Raw genomic sequence first — 21,317 nt, forward strand, 5'->3', positions numbered from 1 at the left:
ATACAGAATAGATTTGATAGAGATGAATGCCAATGGCATGAAATCATGGATCTTCTCTTGTTTGTTTTTCATTATTATTCTCTAAGTTCACGTAAGCTATGTTTGGGGAAAGTCTGTTTATGAGCTTGAAACGGCAGACGCACAGCTATCCATCTTGAAAGAACGCTCGTTTTGAGGATGAGAAATGACCCCCAGACAGGTGGATAGGACTGCTACGATGTGTTTCCCCGTTTGAATGGTTGGCAAGTGACGTATCTGACCTGGTATTGAAGCAACTCATAACTGGTAACTGGAATTACTGATCCGGTTCAGGGGTACTATGTATGACATTATTAGATTACATTTTTGTGAAACTGCCAATAATCAATAGGTTTTGATATACAAAAAAAAATGGCTCTTACATATGATTCAACCTCTTAGAAAAGGAGTGAAAATAACTTTGTGAGGTTGTATTTGGGCTTAAAGGAATTTAAGAATCCTGGAATATATACAAAACAAATAGTTAATACCACTGTTCTTAGAAATCATGATTAATGAAGCAAAGAATTCAACTGTACACCTTGAAAAGATGAACCACTAACTTCAATCAATTAACTATATACTTGGCAAGATTATAAAGAGGTCATGTATAAAACCTTTAAAAATTATTTGGAACTCCTATCTTATATTAAACCAAAATCCCCTGCTTTATAGTAATGTCTTCTTCCCTCATCTGTAGATATGGAAAACTGAGCAACAGAATTGTTCAGATTCAAACCATGTGAGGTTAAACTTTGCTTTTTTTTTTTTTTGTATCCTGATATATTAAGAAGTAATTAGATACTCCACTTCTAAGGCTATTTTCATTTCAAACAAATGAACAACAAAACAACCCCCCCCCCCAAAAAAAAAACAGTAAATTCAGCTCCTTGGATAGGATATTTTATTTTAAAAAAAAATCTATTATTTCTACATTATGCTAACTTTTAAAGTAGGTTATTTCTCGCTTACCTCTAGTTTCAAAGTTCTTGAAATATGTGACCACAGATGTGGTGATATGTCTTGCTACCAAATGAATTTCTTTTGGACCCAGCTCATGATCAGCAAAAGCGATGGCTTTAACTTCCTTCAGACTCTTTCTTCTTGGGTATCTCTGACTTTCCCATTTTTGCAATAAAGAAAAATCTCCCCAGCTGGCTTCAGCTCTTTTTTCTTCTTCTTCCGGTAGATAGCTGACTTTTTTATCCCACGTTCTAAGCAAACTCTTCTCCTCATTCTTTTGTCCTTCAGATATAACAGACAAAGGGTTTTGATTTGATATGAAAATTGGTTTCATTGTTTCCATGTTTTTTTCATTAATGTGTGGTTGACTTGGAAAGCCAGAGCTGGACAGCACAGTATTGACAATATTTTCTGCAGCTAAACATATTTTGAGTGGAGAAACATTTGTCTGAATTTGGCTTGGCTCAACTGGTTTGAGAGTTTCATAGTGAAACACTCTTGGGTTTTCACCTTTTCCTATTTCTATGAATGACACGACTTGCTTTAATGCTGTCTCTGTGGACTCATTTGCTTTCTTAAACAGTCTTTGTAAGACACTGGCTTCAGGGAGAGAGCTACTTCCTCGCACGGTTTGGTCAAAATGGCCAAAGTTTGAGTCCCTTGGGCTGTAGTCTTGTACCTTGTTTTTAAAACACGACACTGTATTTTCTGAATCAAGCCTTTCCATTGGCTCTGAGCCTTTAATTGTATCTTCTATAGACGCTCTGGCATATGAGGGTAAGTTTGATGAAGCTCTGTACTTTCTTTTCATATTTTCCTCTGAATGACACACGTCACCAGGTATGATTTGCAAAGGATTATCCCCAAAACGAACTTCCTTCAACTTCGATGTGGGCATTTTCATATTAGTTGCTAACTCAAGCTGATTAGCAACATAGCTATTTTCTGCTCCTTGGTACCACCTTCCCTTCGGAAGATTATTGATATGAGTACACTGGTCCATCAGTGTGCCAATGATCTCACTTGCTATGACGGTCTCTTTCAATGTGCTAATGGAGGATGGTTCCGCTTGACTTATTTCTTTGTCTAGCTTGTTCTTAATTGTACTGAGCATGTCACTGACAATATTAATAGCATATGTAAATAATTCTGAATGGAACGAGTGGAGCTGTAGAAGGGTATCCTGTATGTTTTCCTTAGAAGCAACAGTATTTGAACTGGGTTCATCAGAAAACTTTTTAAGCGGTTGCAGTTTTGGCAACATCTTTTTGCTTAATAGGCTCTGTTGGGCGGGAAAAAAGTTTTCTATAGGCATTTTCACTATTTCAGAAAACTCATATTTAGAGATATATTTAAACTGCAAGTCGACAAAGGACTCCAAAATGTTTAAAACCCTTTCTACAATTTCTCGGACAATTTGGTTGCTGGAGCCCAAAGAAATCTGGTCTATTGTCTTTGTGTTATATGCCGGTGCACTGCTGAGGATGTCCTTGATCGGCAAATCATGTTTACTTCTGGTACGACTGTATTCTTTCCTACTTGCTAGAGTTTCTTTGCTATCTGGGGGCGACACCTGGGACAAAAAACACAGCTGTAATTTTTCAAACAGCATTTCTACAATTTCTCTTCCAAATATATTAATTTGCGCTTTGGTATCTTCAAGTCTAGTAGAAGTTCCTTTAAAATGACTATAGCACCTGCTTTCACAATCCTCAAGTTGCGGCAAACTTAAAAGCGAGAGGGAATATTCTAATTCTTTTGCTTTTATTGGAATTTCAGTCAAGACATTTTCAGCTATCGTCATTAGCTTATACTTTTCATTTTCTATGTCATTTGATTCCGCTTGCCATTTGTCAAACATTTTTTTAAATATACCTTCTTTAGGAAAAATCTGTTCTAGCTGTGAAGAAACATTTTCCAAGTAAAAACACGCCTGTGGTTTGGCAAGGTACTCCGCATCAAAATGCCCTTGTGAAAGTTTGAGGTGTTCCACGTGTGAGAACTTGATTGGATAAGCCAAATCGTGGTTACTTGTAGCATATAATTCTTGCAAAACCATATTAACTGTTTCATTGGCTGCCATGATTTGATCGGACGGTAAAGCTTCAACATTCATCATTGTTCTGGTTTGCTTCACCTTCTCAAATGCTTTCACAATTGTTGCCAGGATGGTACTTATTATATCCTTGGCGTACATTTTTAGTTCTGAGGTAGGCAGTTTCATGTCCAGTAAGTTTTTGGCATCTCCTGCTGATAGGGAGTGCGACCGCTTAGTGGAGGTCTTGGACTGGCTGTCTCTTGGAGTCTTTTCTCTAGCACCCAACCTGGTCTTGCCTTTGACCTTAGTACCACCAGGTCCTAGGTGTGATTTCGTTCTAAATTTAGACAAAGGAGTAGCTTTTGGTCTTGCTTTTAAACTCGTTTTAAAATCTGGTTTAGGGCTGCCCTTAAAGCTCACTTTAGAACTGTGTAGCTTTACAGGTTGCAACTCATCAGAACAACTTTCAGGGGACAAAGTGTCTTCTAGATGAATTGAGGCAAAATTTATGATCTTATTAAGAACCATTTGGACTAAATCCTTCCCCACTTGCGACGGGGAGTACTGCAAACATTTGTTTTCTAATAGAGACACATTTTGACTGCCTGCATAACAATAAACCTGTGGTATCACATATCTGGTGGCATTACTTCTTTTTCCTGTTTGTTTGGTTTCTTTGGCGCATGCCACTTTCTTAGACAACGTATCGTTGTTGTCAGATCCTTCTACTTGTCTGTTACTTTTGTTTAATGAGATAACAACTATAGAGTACATTTTCCCAAAAACACTTTCAACCACGTCATTTGCTGTGCTGCTAATCTGTGACTGAAAGAGGTTTTTCTGTGTTATGCCTAATGTTCTAATTTTAGAATTAGATACTACGTGGGGGATTTCATTAAATGGAGACAAATGGCCAATGATTTCTATTATTCTTTGATGCACTTGAGTTAAAACGTCTTCCACTGCACTGAGCAATACTGTCTTTTCTTTTTGCTTTGATTCTCCATTTCTCATAAATATTTCTTCCAAAACAGTTCCCTGGCTTTCTTTTTCCAATGTCATTTGGTTTTGTTCCAACGGATATATTGAAACCCGAGGTAGTTTGTCTTTCTCCTGCTCTCTTTGTCCCAGCCACATTTCATTTGGTACAGTTAGTGGTGAAAATGACTTAGGATTGTCTTTTGAGTAAACACTGATTTCCTTAGCAGATCTTTTGTCATATAAATTCTCTAAGATACTGTTGACAATTCCACTCACGATGATATTTTCTTGGAATGAAATGTTGTTTGGGTATGAATACATCTTTTGAATTTCTGAGTCTAGGTCACTTTTAATAAGTCTCAATATGGCACTGGTAATGATGTCAGCATATTCCTTAAGACAACCTTGTGGTAGATGAATTGTGGACCGAAGATTTTCTCTGTAACTTGCAAAAGTGGAATCTGTGAGCTCAAGGCCAAGGATAGTTTTAGTGGATACTTTAAGGACGTCCACATTTGATTCGACTTGGCTTGATTCATGACAGGCGCTATCGTCTCGTTTATAATTTTCCAGTTCTAGGCTAGCAATGGACTCTTCGTTAGCCTGGAAAGCAACAGTAATTAATGAGTCTATTCTTTCTGTGGTAAAAGCTTCTAACCGATTGAAAACAGTTTTAGTAATGAAGTTAGCATTTTCCTCACTCGGGTCAGGAGCAGATTTTTTGGCATCTTCTTTCTCTACTGCAGTTATCTGACAATCATCAGCATAAGCGGATTTCAGACTTCCTGAGGGTGGCAAATACTCTGTTTTTCTTTCACTTGTTGACCCCATAAGAGGAGGCTGTTGACACTCTGCTTGTGAAAATATGTCACAGAAGTTCAGGGGCAGTCTTGCAGAAGTAGGATTCTTTGCATTTATGCTGAGTAGGACAGCAGAGCTGAGATTATGAAGAACAATATTGACCATGTCATTAGATATCAAAATGACATCCGATTTGGGAACTGAAAGTCTTGGAATAATCTTATTCGCCTCCTCAGTGACCGTTTCAGAATCTGCTCCGGAATGTTTCCCAGCTGTGCTACACTTCAGAGTGGCTGTGGCACATGAGAGATGATTTTGATACAAGGTTTTTTCATAAATATCACATAAGATGCCTTCAATGATATCTTGTATTTGAAACTGAAGTACTTTCCTATATTCGGTCTTATTAAACAGCTTTTCAATGATTCCTTCTTGTTGACCTGAATTGCTCTCTTTCTCGGAATTGTTTTTGCCACACTTGCCTTTAGATGATACGATATCTAACACTGTGTTAACAATGTGACTCGCAACGCTCTCAATAACCACAATGTTATGAGTTAAGAAGGGACTTTCCCTTTCTTTATCTAACTCATGTTTGATGCCTTGTAAAATTTTTCTAGCCACCTCTGTTGCATATGTATTTAATTTATTTAAAGGGAGTTGACACACTGAGTTGGTCTCTTCTGATGTCATATGATCCACTGAGCAAGTGGACAGTTGATCACCAGAATACAAATCTTTGGCTGATAATGCCTTGCTTAATGCACTTTCATCCTGAGTAGGGAAAGCCATTGGGACTGTGAAGTTGATTTGGGGACAAAAGAGAGATCTTACTTTGGAAGTAGCAAAAGTCTCTAAGTTTGTTAATATTGCCTGTACAATATCTTCAACTATGTTTACTTTGGCCTGTTTGTCATCATTGAGTCTGGACGTAAGAGTACACGGGTTCTTATCTAGCACGCTAACAGAGGACTTCCTTCCATGGGTGTGTTCATGTAAAGAAACATTTGCTCTAAAGGTGATGGTTTTATACCTATTTTCACTTGCATTTCTTTCCAGCATGGCGGCTGAGAAAAGTTTATGAAATACAGTTCTAACAACATCGTCTGCCACTATGATTACGTCTGCTTCAGACACTATAGGACCCATCATTTTATCTATAAACTGAACAGATGTTTGAGGAATTGGCTCATCAACATCGTGAGCGATGCTACTTAAATGACAATGGGAGAGAGAAAGCACATTTAATTGACTGACCAAAGTGTTTTGAAAAATTTCATTCAAAATATTTCTTATAATGGGGACAATTGGAGATTTCTGTGGGTCTTTGAGTTTCACTTCAATTTTGTTTAAGGTTCTTTCTAGAACCCATTGTTTAAGAGAATCTGATTTATCTTCTTCTCTTACTAGTGTTCTCTCCCCAGTGAATTCTTTCTTTGTACATGAGGCATCTTCTAGAAATGAATCTGATTCAGCTCCTCCAGGAAGCGAATTTCCACAGGTTGGCCTGTATCGATAAGTTTCAGTGCCTCCCTCTTCAGATTCAGTCTCATTGAACATATCCGAGGATACTGCATCTAAAATTAAATCGACTATATTCTTAAGCATTTGTTTCTCGGGTGTTGGGGTATTTACACTTGTCTTCAAATCTAATGAGTTCACATTCAGTTCCGTTTGAATAGCTTTCAAAATAGTACTAGATATCCTCTTTGCATTCGTGTATAAAGCAGACTGCAGCAGTTCCTCATGTGTGCCTGTGAAAATACTGGGACTTTCCCATTCCAAGGCTCTCTTACTGCTTTCTTCATTTCCATCATTAAGAGACCCCAGAGTTTCTAAATTTCCATTAGCAAACCCTTCCAGTTTAGCAAAAACCATATTAAGAATATCTAAAGCTATAGCTTTCAGTTCATTGGGAGGTGTTTCTTTTGTGCTTCCTGTTTTGGAAGACGCAGGCGTGATAGTTTTTGCTTTGCTTTTTGTCACCTGTTTAGGACCCTCCTGAATCATCCTGGAAATTATGCCAGAGATTATGTCAGTACATTTGGCCATTTCCTCAATAATCGAAGCAAATGATAGGTTGTCAATATCAAGAGACTCTGAGACAGCTTTAAATCCAGAACTTGCAAAGCTGGTATCCGTATCAACACTACATAATTTTGCAAGGATGTATTCCAAAATTGTTTTGGAAATGTGCTGAATATTGGACTTTAATGTAGCAGCCATTTGGGAATTTTCATTCTTTTCTCTGTTTGGTTTACTACAAGGTGGCTGATGCTGAGAATGGGTTGCTATGAGCGTACATAACATTTCATATAGTGCCTCCCCAATGCTGTCTAACACTTGCAATCTAGCATTGTCTTTGGGATCTTTTCCATTTACAACACTATGGAGAGCGCATGGAGTAGCCAAAAATCTGTGAAAAGATTTTTTATCCTGCCTACTTGGCAAAACATCTTGTTTATCAATAATGTCAGATCCATATGAAGTTGCAGGCTTTGGCTTCTCTGCAGGAAGTGATATACTGCTTTGGTCACAAAGCCCACTTGATAACATTTCATAAATACAAGTTAATAATGGAGATTCCATAATGTCATCACTGAGATTTGAGACCAGAGATTCTAATTTATCAGTGTCATCAAAAAGTCCTTTACCTGTAAGGGATTTGGCAGGGTCCAGTTCCCTATGATTTAGGCTTCTCTTATTGAGTTCTAGTTCATTCTGGATAGCACGCAAAACAATGTTTACCACTTTAGTTGTGTAACCACTAAGTTGAGATTTTAATGAAGTTTGCTCCACAACTGAAGGTGTGAAGCCCATTTGTAATTTTTGACAAATGAATAACTTCAGCCTTTTAAAAATTGTACTGATGATCTTATCAGTAACGTCACCTACAGGTTGAGGTTCACTTTTTTCAGATTTTAACGGAGAAGGCTTTGCAGGATCTACATTGAATGAAGATAAATATTTCACTTTCTTTTCACTGCCAAACCATATTTTTAATGGCTTTTTATTTGGTGCTCCTTCGACCGTGTGTGGAGTATCAGAACTACCTAGGGATGTTTGAACTGATGATGAAATGGAACCTCTGGTGGTATTGAGAATGCAACTTGAAGCCTTTTGGAGTATATTTAGCACAGCATCTGTTATTTCTTGAGCCACCGCACTAATTTCTGACACAGAGATCATCTGGTCCGTCCGTTCTTGATGCGACAGACCTTGAGATTTTCCTGAAACAAGAACTGAGGCTTCTTGGCCAGTTTTACTGTCTAAGTGGCCAGGAACAGAAGCTAAGTCCTTGAGCATTTCTGTTAAAATACTTTTAACTATGTTTTCTGAAGCCTTTTGTATGTGATGCTTTTCATCTTGGCTGAAAATCAACATGTCCCTATTCAAACAGGGTTTTTCCTTTAGAATTTCTTTATCATTAAAAGATGGTAGCTCAGTCTTTAATCCCCTCTCACAAAATTCAACTTTGCTTCTTCCAGAAGCAGCCTTTGTAGGTGGTTTGCTATTTTTTTTATATTCAAAACAGGTGTTGCCTTTTGTAAACTGATTCTCAGGAATTTGTGCCTGTGATTTTGGCTTTTCATCTCTGAAAGATGAATCGAGTACATTTTTCACAATTTTGTCGATTTCTTCATTATCATCTTCAGAATAAAGGACCATGCCAGGAACATTAATAGGTGGAAAGGATCTTTTAGACCTAGGACCGTTAGATAATCTTGTGCCAGTGAGTCTGTACTTTTCTTCAGTGTCAGGAGGATTTTGTAGTCTAGAGTGCCTACATTTTTGGGCATCTGCCTTTACTGGCTCCTGATGTAGCTGAGTGAAGGCGTCATCAAGGAGCTGAAGGAGGACTATGGTTTCTTCAGATGCAATAAGCCTCTCGCTATTAAGTTCAGTTTGTACAAATCCTAGTATAGTACTGATTGCTTCCTCTATATATCCAACCAAAGAGGACTGAGAAAAAATATTTGATATTAAATTTTGTATCTGATCTTTAACAATTAAAGTAGCTGCATCAGGTTCAGGACTAGGTTTCTTTTTGCTGGCTCTTTTGAGGGACGTGCATGTTGGGTCTGTCATAGGTTGCTGGTCAGAAAGTTTGGTTGTATCTTCAAGACGAGGAAGTTCATTTTGCTTACAAGATGCAAGAGCCATCAGCTTTTCTAAAATGGCATGTACCATATCCTCAGCAATATCACACATGGGTTCCAAATTGTAAGGCAGTGAAGCTTTTAAAGATTTTGCATTCGATGGACTGAGATATTCCCTACTGAGTGGTAAACCTGGTTTAATGTCAACTGACAGATCTTCTGGGGAAAATATCTCAACACATTTTTTCTCAACTGCAGACTGTAGCTTCTCAAGCATATTCTCTACAATCTCTGAGGCTGCTGAGCAGATATCAATATTGGAGAGCAAGTCTTCTTTTTCCGGTTCACTTTGGTCAACAAAAACTTCAGCAGTAACAGAAGAAAGAGAAGGAATGGCCTGTGTTAAATCAGACATTATTTCTTGAAAAATACTTTCTAAAATCAATTCAGTTTCCCCTTTTAAGTGACATTTAAAGTTAACAAAAACATTCTTTAAATTCTTCATTTCATTCGTGGCTTTTGCTTTTTGATCAGGAAACAGTGGACTCTCTAAGCCATCTGTTTCAGTGGTGGCGTCCTTAGATATTTTGGTGCATCTTTCAAGTGATGTCAGGAGGTGACTATCAGATTTACAAGTTCTGACCTTAGGATATGCATATATCATACTGGTTTTATTATATTTGAGTTCAGATGTTATAGATTGTCCTTTCACGTCATATGTTTTACCCACAATTGTTCTTTCCACGTGAGCAGACGGTGGTTTTAAGGGTGTGGTTGGTCGCCTTACTGATATGTCAACTGCAAATGCACAGGGCTCTCTAGGAAATGTTTGAGTTGTGGCAGATGTGTAGCTTCCATATGTAAACTCTTCACTGCATGTGCTGCAGAAACTTGAGCTGTCTGAAGAGAGGATGGAGTCCTCAGACACTGGATATGCCTTATTTCGCAATCTTTCTTCATACTTTGTGATGGCTGGGTATAATATACTGGTCACTGTAGCTACAACCCAGGTCATTATATTCTGAATTATACTATTCAGTTCTTCAGAGGTTACCTGGAAAAGAGGCAAGCAGGAATGAGGAAGAATCATGTAACATTCTTACGTTTTTCTGGGACAGAGGGTAACATTTAATTTTTTATATCAGATGGTGCCTCGCTGGGTACTATGATGGTTATAAAGAGAACATAGTGAGGAATTTACTTAGACTTTCAGATTGCTTTCAAGTTGGTTTACTCTGTACAGGAGTAAAATATTTTTTTATAGGTTTCCATTTGATCCATATTTCCTCCAAGTCTTTTGTTTTTCCCCAACATTTCTTGCTGGGATAAGTTACTTTTTGGTGAAAATAGAAAAAAAAAATCACCAAATTGCTGGCTAGCCACATAACATGCAAGAAGAAATGGTGTCTATGATCCAACAATATTATTTAATAATATGCCAGATTATTTATAACAAAGTGTTTCTCAAAACAGATGTAGTCAAAACATTTGTGTGTCTTCAAAGACATCTGTCTAGCTAAGATGTAAGAGTGAAAAATAAGCCATCTCTCTCTCCCAATCCCTGCCGCAGAGATGAACCTATGATTTGCATATATGAAAATGAGTGCAGCTAACTGTTAACAATTTTCTGAAAGTCAACAAAAATGTTAATGCTCATAGAGACTGACTGGTTTTGTACTCAATAAAAGAGTATCAGTGCAAACTGTTTTAGATAGGAAGGCTGAGAAAAGATGGTATAATGAGGGAACAAATTAGTTAAGATAGAAAAAAAAAAGGGTCCCACTAGGCTGGGGTCTGAAAGAGTTGGGAGAGGAACAAGGTTAGGGAAATTGGATTCCTCATTTTGATCCAGAAATGGACGCCCGGGGACCAGATTTGGGAAACCATTTTCCTAGTAAGTCAATGGTGATGTCACAGCTTAAACTGGACCAAAAGCAGAAACAAAATGCATCTGCGGCATTTCTGTAAGCCACCTCTTATTTACTGCAAATAAATTTTGGGCTTGCAAAAAAATCCTTTTACTGATAAATGAGTAGTCTGTTTTTAAATTATTTCTTTTAAGACATTAAGGCTGTAAATATCAGTAATTGGCAGCAAAGCCTGGAAGGCTAGTATGTAGGCACCAGGTTAAACAATATGATCCCCATAATGGAGCTTGTTCATACCCAGAATATGACCTTAGGTTAGCATGGAAATATTCACATTTCAGATCAACATTCAAAGAAAATTTAACACCTCTGTAACACACTCTTTCCCGACACATTTGAGAGTGTTTGGAAGCACCTTAGGAAAAGCAATTCAATCTTGCTCTTATCCAGGAGTCTCCTAATGTACTTTTTTATCCTTTATTGTACAATGGCTAGTGGTTTGAAAACAGATTTTGGATGACGGCCTATGTTGTAAAATACTTGTTTTATATAATGACATCCTAAATCAAACATTTTTAAAATGAAATCTAAATTTTTACAGGGAGGGATCCCTGGGTGGCGCAGCGGTTTGGCGCCTGCCTTTGGCCCAGGGCGCGATCCTGGAGACCCGGGATCGAATCCCACGTCGGGCTCCCGGTGCATGGAGCCTGCTTCTCCCTCTGCCTGTGTCTCTGCCTCTCTTGCTCTCTCGCTCTCTGTGTGACTATCATAAATAAAAAAAAAAAATTTACAGAGAAAGTAGTTGTTCTAATGCACTACGGCATATATAAACTAAGACATTCAGTATGTATTATTTTTCTGATTACCACAGATACAAAAAAAAAAAAAAAACCTGCATTGTTATTCTTAGGCTAAGTGTGAGAAAGAGTTTCCAACTTTGATATATGAAAAAGAGATATTCCAAAAATTTTCCATTTAGTGAAATATAGTAATTAGAACCTAGTTTTTAGTTGTTTTCCACTTTAAAATTAGACTGAGAAAGATTCCCTTGAAGCAAAGCTTTTATATTTGCTGTACATCCTATGACTTGAGTGAGTGTCCATGTGAAAAAGTATGTCAGAGTATGTGTTGTTCTCCAACATCTTTGTCTTTCCTGACTGGTTTGACTAGTTCCAGGGCTGGGCTTTGTAAATTGCACCATCTTATCTGCTTGTTCCAAGACTCAGCTCATAGGTGACCAGGTACTTTTATATGTGATGTTCTTAGGTGACCAGGGCACTTCTCACTAAAATGGCTAGAGCCAGACCCAGGCATCCCAAGCTCACCAGCCAAGGCTGCAAAGCCATGTCACCTAGTGGCTTCCCATGATAAAATGGGCTTGTGGGATTTCGTGCTGCTGTGACGGCTAGGTCCTTTAATGTCATTCCGCACACTTCTATCTATACCTGTGAGACTCTTCCTGACGGGCCAACATTATCTTTTCATAAGAACTTTAGATCACTGCAAAATTTAAGAATTAACTGAAAGTAAGCTTTAAGGGGGAAAAAAAGGCAAATATAAAAGACTAGTATCAATAGATGATTACTCATTATTCAATTCACAGTTTCTTTCCTGTTATGACACATTAGAAAGTACTAAAAGTATGTTGCTTTATCAATAGATTTTATGGTACATACTTTCTCTTGCAAGCAATTTTCTAGGAGGTTCTGGTCTCTGTAAAGTCAAGAAAGATTGAGTATTTAGTTATCACCTATGGGCAAGAATTTATATAACTTTTCTCAAAATTTCTAATCCTTGAATCATCTGTTTCTTCTCTCTTATCTGAGAGTTTTTCTACAGAAATCCAAAAGGAAGAATAAACTTATTTTTTTTCCAACCTTCCCTCTCTTCATAATTTACCCTGCTTCTTTGGTACTCACTTACTTTATTGCTTGGGGGGATGGAATTGTAGCTGCTGCATACAAAATATATCTATCTGAAAATTCTACTTCTAAGCCACCTTCGCCATGCCTGCTTTGTGGTTCTCTGGAGGAGGACACAGAATTGGAGGAGGATGGTGGGCTAGTCCTTTCTGTTTTCTAAAAAGCACCATGAGGAAAGGTATTTGACCAGAGTTTTCTGATAATCGTTACTTACCGTTTTAAACCTCATAGCCCCACCTACACTTTCATCAAACAGCAGGAAGGGAATATGTGAATGATTATTCAATATGGGTTAAATTAACAGGTTCCTAGTCATATGCAATACCAATTTAGATGTAGAAGTTTTATATGTATGAAAATATTCTATCGTGTGTTCTAATGGGATTGTCAACACACACTAATGAAATTAAAAGTATAGTTTCTGAATTGTAACAAATAAAATAATGAAGATTTTAGAAAAAAAAAACAAATAGTTAATAAAACCAGATCAAAGACTATGTGATGCTTCTATAAGTTTTGACTTTGACTCTTTGCTTATGATCAGATATATGAACTCTCATATATTTTAACATAGGCCCTCTTCCCAGTTTCTTAAAAGAAAATTGACATTCTTTTTCATTTTTGTAGGTCTGTAATATACATTAAAACAATCAAAGTCTTTCCCAAAGTCTAAAATTCAGTCATGAGAAACAGCAAGACTGAGAATTACATCCTAAATCTTGGCAGAAACAACAACAACGTCCCCCCCCCACCCCCACCCCCACCATCCCAAACCCCAGCTTCACTGGTTTCAGCTCAGAAATTAGGCTTGGTAGCAACAACTCATATTTAGATTAAAACCTTTTTGTAGTATGGAACCGGGAACATGAAAGCTGATATCAGTGACATGTTTTCTGTCTTTTGGCCTTCTTTATTTTTCTAGGATCTGCTTTCTCAGGTCAACCTAAGCATAGTTTTCTTCTTGCAGACACTCTGCAACCTAATTCTCCCAGATTCATTCTTCTATTCTCTCTACATTATACTGTAGGTACCAAATGGAACTTGAGGAGTCCAACCTATTGATTGATAACTGTCCTCAAAAGGCTCTCTGCCCCAAAGACATGCATATAGGTCCAAACAGAGAGCAAAGACCAAAGAATAAAATTGACCAAATAACAGAGAGCTTTAATGAAGCCCACTTTGAACAACTGTAATGACCAGAAGAAGTATGAAAAAGGCAGAGTAAGGAGATCTGAAAACTTACTACTCCATAGAAGCAGTGGGAAAACTGCAAAATGTTTTTAAAATAATTTCATAGCAAACGTCTTTAGAGAATTCTTGTTTCAGTTTCTGAACTCTGAAAATTAACCATAGGACTTTCAGCATTTCAAAGAATGTTTATTCAAGAAAAATGGTTGATCTAAGTAAAAAGAGTGAGCTTTGTGAAATTTTCACTTGCCCTATTTCTGTCTTTTTTCTCCAGCTCCATGGTATCCTTGAAAAACACCATCTTCAGATCATGGCTTTGTTCATTGTAGTATCTGCCTACCATTTAGTATTCTGTTTTGAACATGGGAGTTTCTCAATAAGTGTTTGATAAATTCCCATTTACAGCCTTTTGGATCTAGGCCTACTCTCTAATACAGAATGGAGCCTTAGTGCAGGTCACTAATGGACTTCTAGAACTGATTCCTGGTTTCTTGCCTTCAATTTTTCTTATATACTTGTCAGAGTTGTCTCTCATACATGCTAATATGACCATTATATTCCCCATCCACACCATCAGAGTGCCACCTAATAAATAAACTACAAATTCCTGACCACAGTCTGCATAGCTGCACTGCAGACTTATTGCCTCCTTCACTCTGTTACTCCTTATGTCTCCCTTCTTAATAACGTGAATGTACTTATTATCTAAGTGTGGTACACAATTATTGCAACTCTGTTTACCCCCACTGTTATGGCATTTGCTTTGTGTTCATTCTCTTAATCCTGAATTTCCATTTATTATTTTATAAACCTTCCTGTATGCCTTTTGTATTAACACTAGAGAGAAATAGAACTAAGCAATAAAAGAAGGGGAGATGAGGTGGACAGTAGATCAAATGTGATGATTCTACAATAAAGTCTTATGAAATTTTGATTTAAATCAGAACAAGAGGACTGTGATATGCATATGACAAGAAGAGTCAGACCAGAAAGTATTGTTAGTTCTGTTTTATTTGTACTCTGACCTGAGGTTACACGGGGTACGTGCAACTAAAAATTTTTACTACTGTGAATTTGGGGGGGACTGGGAAGAAACTCCAGGCCATGCATAGAGTTAATCATCTTAGCTGAGCTAACATTTTTAATGAAATAGTAGCCAAAATATTTGCTATGAGATTCAAATGATTTTGTAGTTCTGTAATCTTGGGTGGGGCAAAATAAAGAGGCAAGAATTGAGACTTTATTATGAACCTCTTCTAACCTTTTTAATGAAGAGGCAAGTATATTTCCAATAAATAAAAATGTATTTATTCAATACATAAAATAAAAATGGTCATTATATGCACGATTGTCATTCCTCCACTTTGTACTATTGCTTTAAACTGAACTTGTCAGTTTTCTTCTTTCTGCATCTATTACAGCGCTACATATCCTGTGCACTCTCACTAAGTCAGTCAAACTGACATCCATCAATCCTAAATCAAGATTCTTCCTCCAAGGAAGTTCGACCTGAATATTTTGATACCCTTTACCACCATACATCACTTAACGTTGCTCTACTATATTGTTAGAGATTTGGGGTTTCCAAAGTATATCCTGGACATTATTTTTAAAATTACCTTTTTAGAAAGTGATGATATTGGGTCTAAAATAGTTTTTTCCCTAGAGTTGGAAAAACCATTTATAACCACCAATAAAATAGGGGCTATTGAGTTTTGAGGAATGAAAATCCATCAGGACCCCCAAATTTCTTCTCCAGAGACTTGCAATTTCCATCATCAGAGGTCATTATTTGGGATTTTACTGTAAACATGACACCCTTTAGGACAAGAATAATTGGTGAAGCCATTAATATTTGTAGTAACCTAACATACCATCCTTGGGAAGCCAATAATCGCAAACGGCCTAAGAAATGGTAAATATTTCGAAGGAGATAAGAACAAAGTAACAAGGTCCAAAACTTAGAAATTTCTTGAAGAGGAGGGATTATGGTAGGATATACTTGAATGTGGTATGAAGACTCTGAAGTGAAGGGGGAAGTGTAGAAACACAGTGGGGATAAGGAGACAGAGAAGGAAGACAAAAAACATTCCCTTTGTCTGCTTTACAATTTAAGCTTAGTGCTGAGAGTTTGCAAAAGACAGAAGTTTCACTAAATCCAAGTAGAACTACTAGAGGAGTCCATGTAATCATTTGCTTTTGATTAGCACTCATGTAATTATTAAAGTATTAATTTATAATTACACATTAATTTTCTTAGATACTTACGTATTTGAGAAAACACGGGAAGGGAAAGTACCCTGAGCTGAGGCATGAACTGGAGGTCCTATTTATTAGAAAAAGAAAATTGTAATTAGTTTGTATTCTTCCCCCCAGCAACTTGTAAAATGGAAATTAATATCCTCTAGTAGATCTTTATTCTTTGGTACTGCATCTTGTTTAAAAGCCTCCAGAGATTCTCCACAATGAAGTCCAAATTCCTTAGGAAGGCATAAAATATACTATACAATCTGATGTTCTCACTTACCTCTGCAGTATCTACTCTGGCTGGTCTCTATATATTCATATATATTCTATGGTTCAGAGACCCAGAATGACATAATTTGCTGAACATGTCATATTTTCCATGTGTCTGGGCCTTTGTTTTTGCCATTCCCTTTGTTTGGAGCACCCTATGACTTCTTTTTTAACCACTCGTCTTTTAGGCTTCAGTTTGTGTTAATTCCACTAGAAACCTTTGCCAAAGTAAATAAATATCCTTCTGTAGTGAGCCTGAAGTATTACACACATAGTTCTATTACAAAACTCATTACGTTATAACATGATTAAATGTTTACTCTTCTGTCTTCCTATGCCACAAATTTACCACTGTATCCTCAGCACATAACACAGTAAGTATTCACTAACATTTGTTTGTTGAATCCATTATTTAACATGTTCACCAACATTTATTTATTGATTTGTCTGCCATTAATCTTCTCCTACTTGAGTATTACCTAACTTGCTTTGTATATAATCCAGCAAGGTTCTATTACTGAGTTTTGTTAAATACTCTGGATTGAAGTGAAATAGGAAGTCTTTCTGTACATCTCTACAGGCATACTGAATTGGTGTGTGTCAATCATGCAAAAATGGACATGAATAAAAGTTTTAAACAAAAAGATTGTCCTAATTTCAGAAAGTAGTATTAGTGATTAGAACCAGTTCAAAGTCAAGTTTAGATAGTAACTCGTTTCTTCCAGTAAATGAGTAACCAGTAGGTTCTAGCGATGTGTATAAAAAGTCTTACTTAAATTGTGTGAACCTTTTAGAATTTGTTTTTGTAGATATTTTTTTTGTGTGTGTTCAGTTTGGTAGAAGTAACTGGAATTAGGAGAGCACGGATCTCGGGCTTATTAAGTGTGAAGACAATACTATTCTAAAAACAAAATAAAATACAAAAAGTTTTCTGTTTCCATTAGTATGCTGGAGTAGATATTTGAAAAATTTGCTTAGAATTATATATAAAATATTAAAACTATCCTTTTAAAAACAGCTAAGCTTTGAAACACAATAAAAAAAAATCCTTGACAGTAAAAAGTCTGGAGTAACACAAATCTAGAGTGGTAAGCAAATTTTGAAGCTGATGCTTGGTCTATGAACATTGGCAATACCTGCAAACAAAATGGAGAATCAAAACTAAGTAAGAGCCTCTAAAAACATACTGGATGCCGGAGAGCTATAACTTTCATTGAAGAATTAAAAAAAAAAAAACTCATGCCACAGAGGTAGCAGCACACAAAACTATGTCTTGGCTTCAGCTGTGGATAGAGGAAGAAGAGGAAAAAATAAAAATATCTCTTAAGAGCTATTCTGTGATTATGAATTCCTATATGACTTTGAGGTTCAAATCTACTATATGGTCATAAAACTCTAAGTGAGAATTTAAAATGAACCTGTATTTATACTTCTTCCAGATGCCTAGCAGAAGCATATGGAAATTTTTAAAACTGGTGTATTGAGGTATAATTGATATTCAAAAAACCATACATATTTAATGTGTTGAATTTGAGTTCTATAGAGCAATATATACTATACAAACATAGAATTCCCAAGGATACATTTCTATCAAAAATGAGCTCACATAAAACAATGATGCCCCTTACACACACACACGAAGACAAATATGAAGAAACAAATCCCCATGACTGTTAGCAGCAAAACAAAACAAAACAAAATTAGAATTAGGCATCAATGATATTATATATTTGAATTACCAAATAAGGAATATCTTACAAGTGCATTTATATATTTAAATATATAAAGAAGGGATTGGAGAACACAAGAATGGGACAAGAACTTGTCAAAAAATCTAGTAAAATTTGAAAAATAACTTCAGAAATTATATATATATGTGTGTGTGTATATATATATGCATATATATAATCAGAAAAATTTCAGAATGCATTGAATTGATAAAATAGTAGATTAGATAAACTAAAGAAAGATTTGGTGATTTGAAGGACAAATTTGAAGAAATTAACCAGAATGCAGCAGAGAAATGGAAAATCTAGTTGTTAAAGGATGTAGAAGAAAAAACAGAGGTCTAACATATACATAACTGGAATTTTAGAAGAAGATAATAAAGAAAGTGAGGAGAGGCAATACAGGAGAGAAAAATAGCTGAAACTTGTCCAGAACTGTTCATCATAGTAATACTGCAGAAAAGCAAAAGTAAGACCTTAAAAGCAGACTGAAGTGTGTGTGGGTAGGGGAGAGGGAGAATCACTCACACAGGGATTATTAGAGAAAAAGTAAAACATTTAAGTAGAGCAATGTCTTTAAAGTACCAAGAAAAAAATAACTGCCCTTAAGAACTTATATACCCAGCCATAATTATGTCCTAGAACATGGTAAAATAAAGAGAGCTTTATCAAATAAAATCTGACGATTTATTCCCAAAACACATTCACTGATGACATTTCTAAAGAATGGATTTACTTAGGGAAGAATGAAGGTGAGTCTATAAAGTATGAAATGCAAAAAGGAATGGTGAACAAAAAACTATTGGTAAACATGTACAAATATAAACAAAACCTGACTGTTCAAAAATCAGAACAATATTTAGCTGGTAAAAAATAATAAAAACTAAATTATTGGTTAAATATGATATGAGATGGTGGTTTAGAGGTTAATTATTTTAACTTTGACTTTTACTTTCTACATTCCAGAATTCGGATAATTGTCAAAAGGAATATACATAGCATACAGTTTCTAAAACAGTAGAGATAAAAATGGATTAAAAATAAGTTTAATATTCTGAAATAAAGCAAGAAAGGAGAAATTAAAGCAAAATATGAAAAATCATGACAAAGCAAAAGCACCAATAAGGCAGTAAAAATCTAATGGTTTAATTAACATAACTGTAAATAGCTTAAATTCAGTTAAAAGTAAATTTCCAATACACAATAAAAATAAAACAAAATGCAGGAGTAGAGTGTTTACAAAAGCCACATCTATACATAAAAAGATTCAAGACTGAAAGCTGATGTAGCTATAGTAGTATCAGAACAAAGTAAATAAAAGTAAATATATTGAACATTTGAACAACACAATTCAACATCTTGATTGAATGGAAATATTTAGAACATGGAACCACCAAATTGGTAATATTTATTGCTTTCAACCACACAAACATATAATAAATCAATCAGAACATATAATAAATTAATCATGTGTGCTAAGCCAATAAAGGAATTTTGTAGATATTTCAAAAATCTGCTATGATAAAGGCTATGTTGTCAGTCCACAAAACAATTAAGTACCTTCCTTATCAAAACTCTTCTTTTCATTATTGGCCTTTCCAGTGATGGGCGGTGAATTTGGGTTGCATGACATTCTCATTTTATAGGTGGAAAAAAAACAAAGAACGGAAAATTAAATAACTTGGCCAGACGTAAATTTTTAGTTTTGGTGTGTGGATTCAACTTAAGTACTTGTGTCAGAATATATGTTCCTACTCATTATGCTGTACTGCCTTCCAATAATCTGACCCACATGCATAGGATATACGATAATTTTATGCCTGGAAATTGGAAAATTCAGATGAGTAAATTTACAAGAAAAGTGTAAATTGTGAAAACAAAAAGAAACAAAATATGTAGTTTCACATCTAATTAGATCTACGGTTTAAATTTTTTTCTCACTAAGAGAACCAGGACCAGGTTAAATATTTTGCCGGTGATTTGTATCAAACCTTCAAAGATTATTTAGCACCATACCAGGCATGAAGCAGGAGCTCAATAAATGTTAGTTGAAAAACTGAATTAAGAGATTACATAACTTACTCAATAGCTATTATTGATGTTTACCTGATTCACAGAGGTAGCTTGAGCTCTTGTTTAATCTTCCATTACAGTCAGCAGTTATCCCCTTCTGCATAATCCAAACAAGAAACAAACATCCTCAAAGGATTTTTCTCCCCAGGATTTGAACATCAACAATTATTCTATATTTAAAATATAGAAACTTAAAATTTTGAGAACTCTTCTAAAATGTCAGTTTTTTTTAAAATGCACACATTTTGTGATGTTTATGTTATATTTATTTACAGTATTTAAAAGTTCACTGTTGTATCATGGGAGGTCCATAAGACCGCCCACACATTTGGTGATTTGCTTAGGCTCATAGGACTTAGAATATAGTTGTACTCACATCTAAGATTTATTACAGTAAAAGGATACACTATAGGATAAAGAAGGGGAAAAAAGACACAGGCTGAGTCTGGAAAAATCTATGCACAGTTTTTCTTATATACATTCCCTACTTGAGAGAACACATGAGTATGCTCTTTTCTCTAGCAGTTGAAAAAAATATTTACAGTAGGGGATCCCTGGGTGGCTCAGCGGTTTGGCGCCTGTCTTTGGCCCAGGGCGCGATCCTGGAATCCTGGGATCAAATCCCACGTCGGGCTCCTGGCATGGAACCTGCTTCTCCCTCCTCCTTGTCTCTGCCTCTCTCTCTCTCTCTCTCTCTCTCTCTCTCTATGTCTATCATAAATGAATAAATAAATCTTTAAGAAAAAAAATATATACAGTAGCATGTACAATGTTTATGTCCAGAGAAATCTATTAGAAACTCAGCACTCAAAGTTTTTATGGAAGGCTGGTCATGAGGACACCCTCTGCCTTAGTGCCTATCAAGATTCCAGCCTTCTAAAAAGAAATCAGATGCTCAGCAAAAATCACAGTATTTGCAATATAGTGCACCATCTATTCAGTGAGGGAACGTTCCATATCACTTGGGGACTGTTAGAAAAGCTAACGTCCCATACACTAGACAAGGGCAACCTTGAAAGCAGGCCCTTCTAAAGACAGCAGTCTCAAGCCTGCTACATTAACTCTTTCCTACACAGCAGTACTCACTGGCATCCTAAAATTAACTTTCTGTAGAATGCACT

The 21,317-nt window shown here is 36.1% G+C and overlaps 1 protein-coding gene across 1 annotated transcript in view; it reads right to left on the reverse strand.

The window, feature by feature from the left end:
• Positions 1-21,317, reverse strand: part of FSIP2 (fibrous sheath interacting protein 2) — a 72,522-nt gene that overhangs the window by 24,652 nt on the left and 26,553 nt on the right. The window contains exons 13-17 of the mRNA XM_055308324.1: positions 20,230-20,293; positions 16,148-16,205; positions 12,446-12,482; positions 3,495-9,955; positions 991-3,446 (exon numbers count right to left, since the gene is read on the reverse strand). Coding sequence (XP_055164299.1) covers positions 991-3,446; positions 3,495-9,955; positions 12,446-12,482; positions 16,148-16,205; positions 20,230-20,293 — 9,076 coding nt within the window. The remainder of the gene's footprint in view (positions 1-990; positions 3,447-3,494; positions 9,956-12,445; positions 12,483-16,147; positions 16,206-20,229; positions 20,294-21,317) is intronic.

This window comes from Nyctereutes procyonoides, unplaced genomic scaffold (genome assembly GCF_905146905.1).
Source record: "Nyctereutes procyonoides isolate TBG_1078 unplaced genomic scaffold, NYPRO_anot_genome, whole genome shotgun sequence".
NCBI classification, from domain to species: Eukaryota; Metazoa; Chordata; class Mammalia; order Carnivora; family Canidae; genus Nyctereutes; species Nyctereutes procyonoides.